At 45.0% G+C, this 14,283-nt stretch overlaps 1 protein-coding gene across 16 annotated transcripts in view; it reads left to right on the top strand.

The window, feature by feature from the left end:
• Positions 1 to 14,283, top strand: part of MAP2K4 (mitogen-activated protein kinase kinase 4) — a 147,034-nt gene that overhangs the window by 79,937 nt on the left and 52,814 nt on the right. For all 16 annotated transcript variants that reach the window (XM_014577690.3, XM_014577691.3, XM_075903434.1 and 13 more), the window contains one exon: positions 2,711 to 2,885. In XM_014577690.3, the coding sequence (XP_014433176.1) occupies positions 2,711 to 2,885 (175 nt within the window). The remainder of the gene's footprint in view (positions 1 to 2,710; positions 2,886 to 14,283) is intronic.

Genomic DNA, 14,283 nt, shown 5'->3' on the forward strand with positions numbered 1-14,283 from the left:
AAGTTATTTACAGGGAAAACACAGTTCAAGTAGGGACGTGTGCAACAGCTAATGCTGAGATGAGCAGGAGCGAAGCACTGTCACTAGAGGCAAGGAGGACTGATTGTGGAGGGGGCTGGCGGCACCCTATATAGTGTGGCATGTGCATGACACTTTAAAGAGTGCCCCAGCCAGCTCCCCTAAGGGTACTGCTAAGGGAAAATCTTCTGGCACCGGTGCATGTGGTGTGCCCGCACACCTGTGTTAAATGGACATGAGCAGTACTTCTTGAAGCACACCAGTTACTGAAACAGGTAATACCGTCGTCTTTGAAATTTGCCTCTAAACAAAATTCTGGGGGGGGGGGAGGGATTTGAAGTCAACCGAAGCATTTTTGTTTAAAAAATTGAAATGTTTCATTCTAATGGCCATATCTTATTTTTATGCTATAAAATAAATTTAAAAATAAAAAGTGATCTCAAAACAAAGAATGGAAATGTTCTGTTGTGAAAATGTCAAAATGGAATATTTTCATCTTATTGCTCTTTTCCTGGAAACAAAATGTTCTCATATTTGACATGCTTCTGGGAAATGTTTGTTGTCAATGAATTGGCATTTTCCGCGAGAAAACATTCCATCAGAAATTTTGCAGCCTCTATAGCAGCAGGGCCCCATCAGCAGCGCTTGGTATCCCCACTCTGCATATCTGCCTTTATTCCCTCCTGCTGTTGCTCTGGCTGAACAGACAGAGCAGGAAGAACCATTCTGAGCACCTTTCAGAGCAGCAGTTCAGACCTATTAGCTTCTTCCAGCAAATGCAGAACCATTTTCAGATTGTTGTCAGATCAACATGTGTGAGAAGCTAGGAAGGCTGTAACTCTTATCACTCAGCTCCCCAGGTACATTATCTTTATGTTCAACACAGGCTGGTGGCAAAGTCTGAGGTGAGGTTTCTTCTATTCTGTTCTTCTGTTCAGTTTCTTTGAATTGTTTCTTGTCTTCCATTTCCTTTTTTCATTTCTTGCTTTTTGTGAAGCAGATTCCATACACAAGCTAAGTTTTTGCAGTGTTTTATTTTGAAGAGTTAAACACACAGAAATCAAGAAAGGCCAAGAATCTTTGAGGCTTCTGTGGATTTTTGTGTCCTTAATGTCTTTGCCATCATCACCACAACCTCCCTTGAACTGAGTTGCAGTGATGTGCAAAGGAGTATGTCTGTCTGCACAGCTTCTGGGAGCGAATCTTTCAGCCCATCCAACAGGCTTGGGCTAGCTGTTCAGGCTTGGCCTGGATTTTGGGTTCTGCAGCCAATCTCCAGTCCTAGGCTTCAAAGCTCAAGCACCATCCCAAGTCGAAATGTCCACTTAGCACGCTAGTGTGAGCTTGCTTACACAAGCCTGTCACCCCATCTGCAGGACTTGCTCCCAGAAGCTGTGGAGACACACTCGAGGAGTTCAGGCGTGAGCCCATCATAATAGCAAAGCATATGTTGTGTACAGCAACTGGCAGCTAGATGTTCTGTTGTACTTGTCAGCATGGAACAACACCCTGTCGCATGTTTATTCCTTTGGCTAGTTAATTTGAGAAACTTGGAGCCTTGGCTGAAAGGCACTTTTCCTTCACTATTGCGCCTTTGACCAAACCGCGGAATTGTCAGTTGCTTGGTCAAATGCCCGAATGATGTGGCCAGTTCCAGGTGACTAGTGTGACAGAATCGCCTTGGTTTTCACAGATGCTGGTTTGATAACATGCCCCCATAATACTAGAGGGTTCTAGTGCGTGCAACATTTTGATTAGCGAGACTCTAAAACAGGACGTCCAGTCTCCTGGCATAGCTTATGACCAAGGAAGTACGAATCAGCCAATGAATGCACAAGAAACAGTGGAGACTTGCAATTGTTTTAAGTGAAACACTGTTATTGATTAGAAATAAAGTGTGGAATATACACAAACTCCTTTTTCAATCAACATTAGAAACAAAATTGGCAACAGGAAGCGCCTTAAAACAAATGTGGCAGCCTGTAGCTTCTGTCACAAACTGGGCATCATCCTGCATTCCTTATACAGACAAATGCCCATTGAGGGCTGTGGAAGCTGTGTGTATCTCATACCTGCAGGCTTGGGCACTCCTGTCAAGAAACATTGATCGGACAGCTTCTGGTTTCTTAAGCAATAGTCAATGTGCATGGTATTTTATATTGAAAATGGCTCTTCAGAGTCTTTTTGCAGCTAGTTGAAGTGATTACATAGTATTTGAAATAAATTAGTTTTCCTTTAAATCAACAAGCTCTTCATATCCTGCCACAACACGATATGAAGGGGAGGTGACACACACAGCTTTGTGTACACAGGATTGGGGAGTGTGCAAAAGCATCTGGGTTCTGCATGCCATACCGAGTCCTGCTACAAGCCCAATGATGTATTTTTGTGCACACAAGAAAATATCCATGTAAATGAGAGTAATTAGAATGAATCTGATCTAAGAGACATATTAAGCCTTATGCTGCAGCTAAGACATATAGCTACTTAAAGCTGTGCCAAATGTATTTCTTTCCTGATTTAATATTCTCCCTCCACCCTGCATCCCCAACTAGAATCCTCCCAGAAATCACATTGTTGCTTTTAGCCTATGTGAACCCTTCTCTTTTAATGTTTAATCAAGTGCTTCTGAAAAGAGAAAGTTACAAACAATTTAAAATGTGGAAAAATTGCTTCCCAATATTTTTGACAGAGAGAGACTGAGAACACACAGCATTGAATCATCAGGAAAATTGAAGATTTCCCCTGAACAGCATTGGGATTTTACTGCAGAGGACTTGAAAGACCTTGGAGAAATTGGACGAGGAGCTTATGGTTCAGTCAACAAAATGGTCCACAAACCAAGTGGGCAAATTATGGCAGTTAAAGTAGGTGATGCCCATAATTGTGTTTGTACTTCAGTTCATTATGGATGGAACGTGATGGAGAATTAATGTTCATCCGTCTGTCACCCGTCTATTGTTCTGTTCTGTTTATCTCCAGGATAAAGGGTACTTGTGCTGAAAACAGTGTATAATGGGCTTATCTGTCAATTGACTTGTAAAGGTCTTGTATCTTGCTTGTGCACTTGAAACACCTGACTCCTGTCTCTCATGAGGCCATTGCTGCAGGGTCGGGGATGGCGGGGACTGGATGGTTCAGGACTGGTAATGGGATATGAGACCTTTCATCTGCTGATCACTGGTTCAAATCCAGCATAGTTTGGTTGTAAGCACGAGTTAACATCCAATGGCAGCTTGGTGTCCTTTGTGAAATGAGTTAGTGGCTAAAGACTGATTCCAAGTGTATCATGCTGCAGAAATTCACAGCCTCGCCAGAGTGAGCATGTGTTTAGAGAGCATGTTGCTCTCTCACCATAGTGTGAAAGCATGGGGTATCACCAGTGCTGACCCCGTTCTGGAGAGGCAGAAGGGATCAGCCTCCCAAGCTGTCCATTTGCTGTGTTATACCAGTGCCAAATTCATGGGTGGTGGTGGGGGTTTGTTTTTGTTTTTTAAATGTTGTTTTCCTAGCTCTTGTGTAACATAAAATAATCTTTGTCTTTGCTGTAACACTGCATGCTGTTGGGAATTTTTGGGCAATCCAGATCAGGTGAGATGGGTAGTAGATGTTGTTTCACTCTGGAAGTGATGAATTCTCACTTCTTACTAGTGCTGCATAACAGTTAACAATATCCGCTTCCTAAATCAAGTGACAGGTACAAAATAGTGACCCATGTTCCAGAGCAGAGGTGAGCTGCGAACCCAAGTTACCTGGAAGTATGTGTCACTCTATGTAATGGTCTTACTCTCCAAACACCATCTGAGCGGGTCTGGACATGTGGATTCCCAGTGGGTTGGAGCCAGTTTGGGGATGTGTTCCAGCACTCTTCCTAGCAAACATCCTGTGTGCTAGAGAGGTGGATCAGACCCAGGTGCCTGAGCTTTGTGTATGTGCAGTCCCTGTCCCCAGCATCCCCCTCTGTCCTCTTACTTCCTCCAGCCACATGACGTGCGCCTAGGAAACTGATGCCTGGCGCCTTTCGTGACTCAGAGACAACTTGCTGCAACAGCAGCACCCCCAGCCTCAGTCAGTCGGGGATGGAAGGAGACACTGGAGGATACTGTGAGGTACTGCTTACCCTGGGCTCAACTGGTGGGCTGTGTGCCATGTTCTTCTGCCTCTAGCCTTGCAGTAAGACACTGAGCTGGCATCCGCTACAAGGTGGGGCTGGACTTGGCTTTCTGTGCCCCTTTATGCCTTTCAGCGAGTGAATCTTGACATGCGGAAGGGAAAAAGGCTCCCCAGGTGTGCTAGTGGCCACCCCTTGCTTTGGTAAGACTCTGGTGCACTACTTCCATTCAGTTTGTACAGTGAAGACTGTAGCTTTGGTGGGCATCGAAGAGTTGGAAATTAAGCATAAGGAAACTTGGGTGGAAAAATGACAAGATGCATCAATCCAAAACCGTTATCTCAGGGCAAGGAGCCTTGATGTTGGACTTGTTTAAGGTTAGCTTTCCACACAGAGTCAGTTCTGAGCTAGCAGCTGGGGAGGACACTGGATGTGGCTTCCTCTGATTTCTGTGACTCATGCTCTTTGGCCAGTCCGGGAGATGGAGTCTCTTCAGATCAGCTGGGCCCTGTTGTCCCACACAGTCGGTCCCCACTGGGTTATCCGTCCTCTCTCCCTAGCTCTCAGGATACCACCAGCATCTGAGTCCGTTCTAACGCCCTGTGACTTGCCTCTGCTTGACGAAGCAGGTGGTGGGTTCTCTAGGCCTCTCCACTTTCTGTCAGCAGGCAGGAGCTTTCCCAGTATATTTTGTTTTATCTCACTGTGCTTGGTTCCCCTCCCTCCATCCCTCCCTTGGCAGGAAGAGGATTTTTGAGAACAGGAAACTCGCATTTAAAGAGAAAACATGGCAGGACAGCAGGGCCGGGTAAGATCAAAGAACCTCTGCACATGGCCAGCTGCACAGTAGTGTGCCGCCTCCTCTGCTTTACAGCATTGTGGCAGGCAGCAGGGAGTGGAATTCAGCAGCAATCGTTGGCTTCACAGACTCTCCAGGCCGGCTCTCCCAAGCTGTTTGGTGTTTCAGACTCAGGGGAGAGCATTGGCTCCAACAGCACTGATGTGGCAGACAAGCTCTCAGCTGTGTGGGCTGGTCATTCCCCAGCAAAACATGATGTTTTAGAAGCAACAAGCCAGAGACCGGTGGCTATTGTCTTCATGGTGGATTCTCTGGGACTTGAAGTCTTTCAACCATGATTTGAGGTGAGAGCCAGAGGGGAGGAGTCTATTACAGGATTGGGCAGCCCAATGTGCAGGGGGCAGACTAGATGATCGTGATGGTCCCTTCTGGCCTTAAAGTCTATGAGTTCGTTTGTGAGAGGTTGGAAGTTAGAAGGGCCCATGCCACAGGACTCCAGTTGCCACTGTTACTGGGTTTTTGCCCCGCTTGTTCCAGGAAAGGCCATAGCCAATATTCTCTCTAATCTTTTCTATCCATCTGTGGAATAAATGTCTGTTGGGTGCACTGAGGCATGTGTGAATGTGCCCCACCAGTAGAAACAAAACCTAGCTGTGGGCGCTCTGCTAATCAGCTGGGTGGCACTGGACTCTCTCCTGAGCAGCTGCACAAGCACCCAGCATGCAGGGAACACTGGCCTTAGCCAGTACTGGTGGTTGTTGGCTTGCCCCTCATTGGATCTTTCTGAGCCTTCTGCCTCCTCTTCTCTCTCCTTTCCCCCTCCCAGCTGGTCTGACTCCTACAGGCTAGAAACAGATCACAGGTTTTAAAAATGAACACACTGATTTTCCCAATTTGAGTGGCTCAGTTTCCCCATATTTATCCCCTGTTCTTTTAGATCTGGATCACATGGGACTCTGGGCACTGAGCCTGTTCTCTCAGCTACCTCAGGTTGGTCATTTGACAACCTTGCTTGTCATTTTCCATTTCTTCCACGACCCATCCTGCCAGGTTCCTGGTGCCCAGAAGCCCACTGTTCCCTGGTTGCCCCAGTATTCCATTTAACCGCTGCATGCTCGGCATCATCTTTATCATGGCATGCAACAAAGGGCTCTAGTGTCAGCAGAGCTCCGGTAGTCACATCTGCTGCTTTTCGTACCAGAGCCGCGGAGCAGCCTTACCCGTCCTGCCAGCCTCCATGTACCAGTACCCACCAAACAGCGGGATCTGCAAGCAGACACACTATCGTTTCCCTTCAGATATGCTAGTTTGGCTTAGCCAACCATTTTATTGAGCGGGCAGCAGGTGTTACTGCTGAGGCTGTCCAGTAGCTGATATCATCAGCTTAGCCAGCTTCAACAGACAATCCAAAAGACTGTGATCCTATACGAAAATGTCAGCATTGAGGGAGGAGAGTGCACCCTTTTGTTGCACAGGCATGAAAACACTTCAGCAAGATTTTAAAGCTGACAGAGCATTACTACATGAGCAAAGGACTACAGCATGAGAGCTCATGCCCAGCTCTGTTTCGCCTCTTCCCTGCATCATCCTCTGCAGGCATGTTTCAAAGTAAATAACAAATACAGATGTGCTTCCATGTCTCTCCAAGGCGCATGGCAGAGTCTGGGGCAGCAGCAAAGCAGTGGTTGCAGAAGCAGCTTCTTTAAAACTGGTAGCATAGCACATGGGGGAGGGGAGGGTTACTCTGCCAATTCTGAGGGAGCTAGTTCAGACCTTCAGGGTGCTGCCCTGAGTCAAAAGGAAAAAGCAGCACCTCAAGTGGGTAACTGAGAGGGAGGGAGGGAAACAAATAAGAAAAATACATAATGAACAAATAAAAACATGTAGCACCTTGGGTGTCTCCATTTCCCCCTTTTAGAATAGAGCTTTCTTCCAAAATTGTCAAGCCTCCCAAATCAAATAAAAAGAAAAATCCATTTCAGACAAGGGGATGTCAAAACTATCAAACAGCCTCCCCATAGATTTCAGTTCCTCTCCTTCGCCCCTCCTGTCATCCTTCCCTTCTGTGAGCCAGTGTAAGGCACTGAAGGGCAGCCTTGCAAATCTCATCTCACCAGAAAAAAGTACTCATTCTACTGTGTTGTTTGGGGGGTCCGTTCAACACTCTGCCAGGCTGGAAGGAGAGTAGACCAGTCTTGCCCAGCACTGGTTCTGATTAGCTGTGCACAAAGCCCATTGGTGCACTGAGTCCAAGTCTTTCTGATAAAGATTTCTCTTTGGGATTTTTCCTTGTCCTACAGAGAGCTCATCCCCATCTTCCAATTTGCCTTTGTCAGCAATGCTGCCTCTACTTTGCAATCTTGCAGACCCATTTCCAGTTCCAGACAATGATCTTTGACTTGTCTCTTGTTTCTTATTTCCACACTAGGCAAATAGTATCGATGATGCAGAGCCTACAGCAGGAGGATCACAGATAACTTGTGATAGCCTGGTCCTGCAAGATAGTGTCTGCCCATCCTGACCAGATCTTTCAACTGCTCAAGTTGCCCAACTTCTTCATTTATTTTCAGACCCTCTCCTTAGTGCCTTCTCAGAGTCTGGCCCACTTCTGTCAAGCTTTGAGTCTAGGCCAGAGATCTCACAATTGGATTCCTTCTTAAGAAGCGCTCAAGTATTTGCCCACCAGGATCTCCAGTTACTTTGTATGAGAGCGACAGGTTGTGGTAACTCTGCCATGACACACTTCTGTACCTATACACTGCCCTGCTTATCAGTGGAATCTCTGGAATCAGAAAACCAATTCTCTTCCACACTGCTGTGGTAGGCCCCACTCCGTTCCAGGTAAATAAGTGCCGAGAGTTGCAAGCAGTTAGGAAGGCATATGAAAACAACAACAGGAGCTCTGTGGCACGCTGGCACTTCCACCTGGCATGGGAGAGAATGAGCTACAGACCCTGACTGAATGCTGAGAGAAGTCTTGCTGTTAGAGCAGGGCTCTTTGGTGATTAAACAAACAGAATAAACAATAAACATTGTGAACTGTTTATTGTTTCTGAGCCTTTAATAAGGGCTGCCTGTTCTCAGAGGAGCTCACAGCCTAAGGCATTTGTTTAAAGCAACCAACATGTGAACTAAAGACAGGCCCTCCAGGCCTGCTGACTAAGGAGACACCAGTTGCACATCTGAGAATCAGAACTCAGTCACCGAACCCTTTCCTCAAGCAGTTAATTGAAATTAATGGTCCAATGGACCCTTAGTCTGAGGTTCCTACATGTGTCAGTTCAGCATTCTTGAACTTCCTGGTGCGGGGAAATGTTTTTTTCTAGTATCCTTAAATTCCCAGACCTACAGCACCAGTAGCTCTTGTCCTGGAGGCCCATATTTTACCTTCTGATGAATATTCAGGAGAGCTTATGGACTTCTTCCTCTGCTCCAGAAACTGTTCACAAATCTGGCCTTTTCAAGGGGTTCTGAGAATGTGATTTTCATGGGGCACTTAAATGACAAGAATACTTTTTTGTCTTCCAGCCAAGGATATATTGGAGCTGCTTCTAGATCCAAGTCTATATGAGAAGCCTTGTAGCACATTTTTTCCTCTTCTAGCCCTTTGGAGCATCACCCTCAGATTTTCTGATTCCTTAATGATGTGTGTCAGAAGAATAGTAGAATGGTGTCTACTATGGGTAATCCCTGAACTATATGGTGGAGTCTTCCCCAGATTTCCTATAAAATGGTTTTCCTGAGTAGGGTTGCCAGGTGTCCGGTATTCACCTGGACAGTCCGGTATTTTTGCCTCTTGTCCGGTAAAAAAAAATCAGAGAATACCGGACACCTGAGCTGTCCAGTATTCTCTGAATTTTCCCCCGGCCAGGAGAGGTGAAAATGCCGGGCACCTGGCAACCCTACAAACTGCTTGATCCCAGTTTACCCTTGGTCCAAATTGCTCTGAATGAGTGACCTGTCCTTTTCATTACTTACTGCTCCCCCAGTTTTTGTTTCATGTGCAAATTTTATCCATGATGATTTTATGTTTCCTTTCATTTTTTCATAAAATGTCAAATACTGTTGGTCCAAGAATCAGTTCCTGCAGGACCTCACTAGAAACATCGCATTTGACAGTTATTTATGTTTTGACAGCTATTTCAAGGCTAACCAGTTGTACAGCTTTAAATGTATTTATTGTGTCCCACATTTTATATCTTTCTACGTTTGTAACCAAAATGTTATATTTTACATCAACATTCTTATCAATCAAACTTGTAATCTAATAAAAAAATATATCAAGTTAGCTTTCTAGGATCTATTTTCCATAAACCCTTTATTAATCAAGTCCTATATCAGCAGCTCCATGATCTACTCTGGGATTGATATCAGGCTCACAGGTCTATAATTGTTTGTTTTAGCACATTTACCTTTTTTAAATATTGGCACAACGTTATATTTCTTTCAGTCTTCTGGAACTTTTCTGGTATTCCAAGACTTTGAAAATAAACATTAACTATCAGCAAATTCCTTAGCCAGTTCCTCCACATTTCGGTACTATAATTAGATCGAATTTATGCTCATTCCAGTTTCTCTTGTTTGCTACCCAGGCTTCTAGCATTGGTGTATAGGCAATAAAAGGATTCTTTCTCTTCATGTCTTTTGGTTCCTTGATTAATTTTGTGCCCCACATCTTGATTTTGTGCTCATATCTTCCCATATCTTCTGGTGCCTGCACCATAATTTTTGTCCCCAAAAATTGTTTTTCATGTGAAACAATCTGTTCATTTGGCCCCTTTGTGCCAAGTCCTCCATAACTAGGAAAATCCATTGCATGCTCTGAATGAGATAAGGTCATTCAGATTCTGTTTATGGAAATTAAACCTTGAATAAAATCAAATATAATTTCAGCATTTTTTAATCTCATCTGAGAGAGGCTCAGTATCCACTACTGCAATCTGGATAAATTTGCTAGTAGGTCAGGCCTACAGATGCCCACTATGTGAGGCCTGACCTAATTAGGCACATCACTCCAGAACAGTACAGTGGCCTCACGCATGGTAGTTTTGCCATCCGGCTGCCTGACCTTATCTGACACTTTAGAATACATGTTTTAAGTTTCCCTCCCATTTATAGCGATTGTTTTTACTGCTGGCTACCTGCAGCTTATAATAGCTCAGAGAGCACCAGGTTCCCACAAGAGAGAACGGTAAAACGTATGATCTCGCTGCAGTTTTTCCTTCTCTGAAGTGAGCATATGATGCTCAATGACACGCCACCCAAGATGTCACTAAATTTTATATATGATCCCCGCTGGAGGGGAAAAATCTCAGTCCTTTCTTTTTGCCTTACAAAGCGTTCCTACTGAGAGACAGCGAAATCTTAGGATTCCCTCATCTGATTTTGCCCAAAGTCTTCATTTCCATTTTGTGTATAATAGTGAATGAGCCACTAAAGCAGCCTGCCTGAAGATGGTTAATCTGTCCGATTTATTAATCAGACTTTACAGTGTGTCATTTTCACTTGTGCAGCTGGCTGGGAGATAGAGAGGCACTCCATTTTCAGAACAGGTCTACCTGCTGGCGGAATATTGTGAGCTAGAGAGAGAGGTTTTAAAACAGAGAAAGGAACTCTATGCCTCCATGTAAGCTGACTGTGTTGGAACACAGAGAGCCAGTGTCCACGTCAGAGAGGGAAACGTATGCCTGGGTAAGTAGATGTCACCCTTCAGGATCAGGGAACATGTCAGAGGTTCTAGTCCCCCTTTGCCCTTGAGCCCTTCTGTTGCATTGCTCTGGTGTGAGTGTTTGATTGATCTTCAGTTCCAGGCCAAGGTGGCCCAAGATGGCTTTGTAGATGCCCTGCAAAGAGCTGCACTGATTTGTCCTTCAGTTTAACATGTTCGTTGTTTTTAATTTGTTGGAGTTTGCAGCTGCTTCCACTAGTCAGTGTTCAGTGCAGCTAAATCCTTTTTCTTGTATGTTTGGGTTGGATGAAGCCTCTTCTGCCTTTGATTCCATTTCTGGGTTGTAATCTCTTCAGTGCTGGGCATTGTCTGCGCCACACACTGTAGCTGAACTCTGCTGGTGCTGTAGTGGAGTGTTTTGGGAGTTCGAATCATGTCTGCCCTCAGAGCATCTATACTAGCACATCACTGGAGCGCTTTGGAGAGCTTTCGCACAGGGGACTAATCCGGATGGTACGGGGAAAATATTAACGTGACACTCTACCTAAATTGTTGCTCTAAAGAGCAGTTTTTCCTGCCACTTGTTGGCCAGATACCAAGAGCCCAGGATTATAGCTAGATGGTGAAGTGTAAGACATAGAATTGAATTGGGTGTTTACTTAGGGCACATCTAGACTACAAGCCTCTTTCAAAAGAGATCGTCTAGACAGCCACAAGAGTTTTTCGAAAGAGAGCACTGAGGCAATCTGGATGCTCTCTTTCGAAAAAGCCCTGTTTGCGTTCAAGAATGCCTTTTTTCAAAAGAGCTCTTTCAAAAAAAGGCATTCTTCCTGGTAAAAGTAGGTTTACCAATTTTGAAAAAACCGCCGCATTCTTTCAATTTAATTTCAAAAGAATGCGACAGCAGTCTAGCTGCAGATGAAGTTTTTTTTGAAAAAAGGCCACTTTTTTTCGAAAAAACTGCGTAGTCTAGACACACTCTTACACGCCGTTCTAAATGGCATGCTCTGGCCATTGAATCACAAATGTGTAGGACTCGAAAGAACCTCCACTGGCCATCTAGTCCAGTCCCTTGCAGTCAAACTAGGACTGTGATATAACCAGCCAGGTCTTTGTCTAATTTGTTCATAAAAAGCTCCAGCTATGGAGATTCCACAGTCTCCTGGAGGCCATTTGTTCCAGGGCTAAACCGCCCCGAGAGGAAGATTTTCTCAATGTCCAACCTAAACCGCCCTTGTTGCAATTTAAGGCCATAGCTTTTTGTCCTATCCTCTGAAGTTAATAAGAACAATTTTTCTATCTCCTTTGGCTAAACGGGATCATCCCTTTCTGGCCAGGCCCACTCATAGCCTGGACTGATGCTGGATGCAACGTTTGCATCTCCCTCCATTGGAATCACCTGTCTTCAGCCTCTAGCACTTTTGTATGGAACCTCTTCCTAGTCCCTCCATCAGATCTTCCTTTGGACTCCCCGAAGGTGCATTGGTTGAGGATATCATGTGTCTTCCTGGGTTTCTTGTTATTCTTTGGTCTGTTTGAAAGAGTTTTTGATGGATTGTGCAGGGGAACAAGGAGAGGCCAGTAGTAGATGACTAGCAAGAACACTCTGTATCTGGGGAGAATCCAGGGAAGGTGTTAAAATCAAGAAGGGAAGCCTGCAAGGAACTCTGTGCTCTGATGTGGGATGGCACAGCTGAACTGCTGTCTAGTTGTGGGAGGGCTGATCACAACATTGTGTGTGAGCTGGAGCCAGGAGAAACAGGAGGACCGTTGAGAAGGGCGTTCTCCTATTTTAGTAATGGGGGCTATGGGTGAGGGTTAAGCACATGTGGCATAGAGGCAGCATTGTTAAAGGAAGATGTGCGCAGAGGAGGTGACTTTGCGTGGAGGGTGATGCCAAGCTTTCCAGCTGGAGAAGAACTAATTCCTGAGCCCCAGCTGTTCATCTGCTTGTAGAGTGTCCTCTTGGAGACAAGCTGCGGCCGGGCAGTGTTTACAGGAGTAGCTGTCTGGCCTGGGAGCATCCCAGAGAAAGAGCCCACTGCATTCAGTGTTCTTGAAGAGGGCTGGGCTCACCACCCTGGCTGCTAATGTCCTCGATCAGCACCACAGCTAAAAGCAAAAGCAGCAGTTCTGCAAGCTTCTTCATGCCCCAGCCCACCCAACAGTCTAAAGGGAGATGTTAGATGCTCTCAGCCCTTCACATCTTTGCAGGGAGAGCCTGCAGAATATGGACAGTTGTAACCATGTATTTAATGAAACATAGAACAGTCTCACCAAACTCATTTCACGTATACCACTGAACTGCTGAGAGGTAGATTTGAACCAGTGACCTAGACATGAACATTTCTGTAGCTTCTTTGTTAATGGCCTGAGCCATACACTCGCTGGGCCTGCGATTGCTGTATCCCACCCATTTGGCTGCACTGGAGGGGAGATGGATGAAGTAATTCCTGTGTATGCTGTGCAACTAGCATGCCAATTTTCTAGAGTACTTAGGATCCATTGGGAAAGAAGGGAATTATTGTTCTAGGCAAAAATGTAAGTTACTAGAACATTAAGGCTGCGTGGTGAAGCACTCAGAATACCAGGAAATGTCAAAGGTAAGAACAATTATGCAACAGCTACTCTTCCCCCAGGAGTGCATCATTGCGAGACACGTGCAATGACATGATCACATGTTATTTCTCAAATACTGCAGTGCAAGAGCCTGACCCTACAGCCATGTGTAGCACTTAGTAATGAGGAGTCTGACTGACCTCCGTGGTTCTACTCTCAGTAGTGTTGGCAAGATGATGCGCCAGTGCTGTGGTGTCCAACCACTATAGTGCCTACAGCTACAGCAAACTAGCCACACTTAACTGGCCAAATGGCCATATTGTTCAAGCCAAATAGCCTCACTCAACCAGCCAGATAGCCACATGTGGCTAGCGTGTTGGATACCACGGCCCTAGTGTGGCGGTTTTTCCACAAGTTTTGGCATGAATCAGTTCCCTCCTTTTTCCCTGTCTCATGCTGGAAAACAGTTGAGTGGTTTTCGCTGAAGCTTTCAAGAAACAAAAATCTTCTTCAGGCAGAAACTGACCATGGAAGGCTTTTATCCTGAAACACAAGTTTTGGAAAGCTATAATAGAATGCAAACCATTATGTGTCTGTAACAGCAGAGGCCACTAGCAGCCAAGAAATGCAAAGCTGTCTGTTCTTTTAGCCTGCCTTGCATGTGCAGTATAAGCCACAGTGTGAAAATACTAACTTGTCTCAGACATTGTGAGCACACTGTGGGGGATTCTCTTCATTTCTTTCCTTTAGAGAATTTAAATAGAATACATTTCAAAACATGTCTCAGCATCAGTGGGAACTGTGGCTAACTCACCACTATGTGACTTTGATCATGAAACCCTGAATATTATTTTGCTCTGGGTTTTAAAGAGAATAAAGCAAATCTTCAATTGTCTTCTGCTGCCTAATGAGCTCCACCTGATAATGCTGAGATTTGGAGTAACATTTGAATAGAGATTTCATCATTTGAATTAACTTGCACTAGGTGTTTATTAATTGCAATATTTTCTCATTTAAAAACATGGCCTCATTTTCACGTCTGTGAGACCCTGTGCTCCACCCCGAGACTGGGTTTTTCTCTTACACTGGCAGCTGCTGATGTGGAAGTAGCATATTAGTGTTAAAGTC

Source organism: Pelodiscus sinensis, chromosome 20 (genome assembly GCF_049634645.1).
Source record: "Pelodiscus sinensis isolate JC-2024 chromosome 20, ASM4963464v1, whole genome shotgun sequence".
Taxonomy (NCBI): domain Eukaryota; kingdom Metazoa; phylum Chordata; order Testudines; family Trionychidae; genus Pelodiscus; species Pelodiscus sinensis.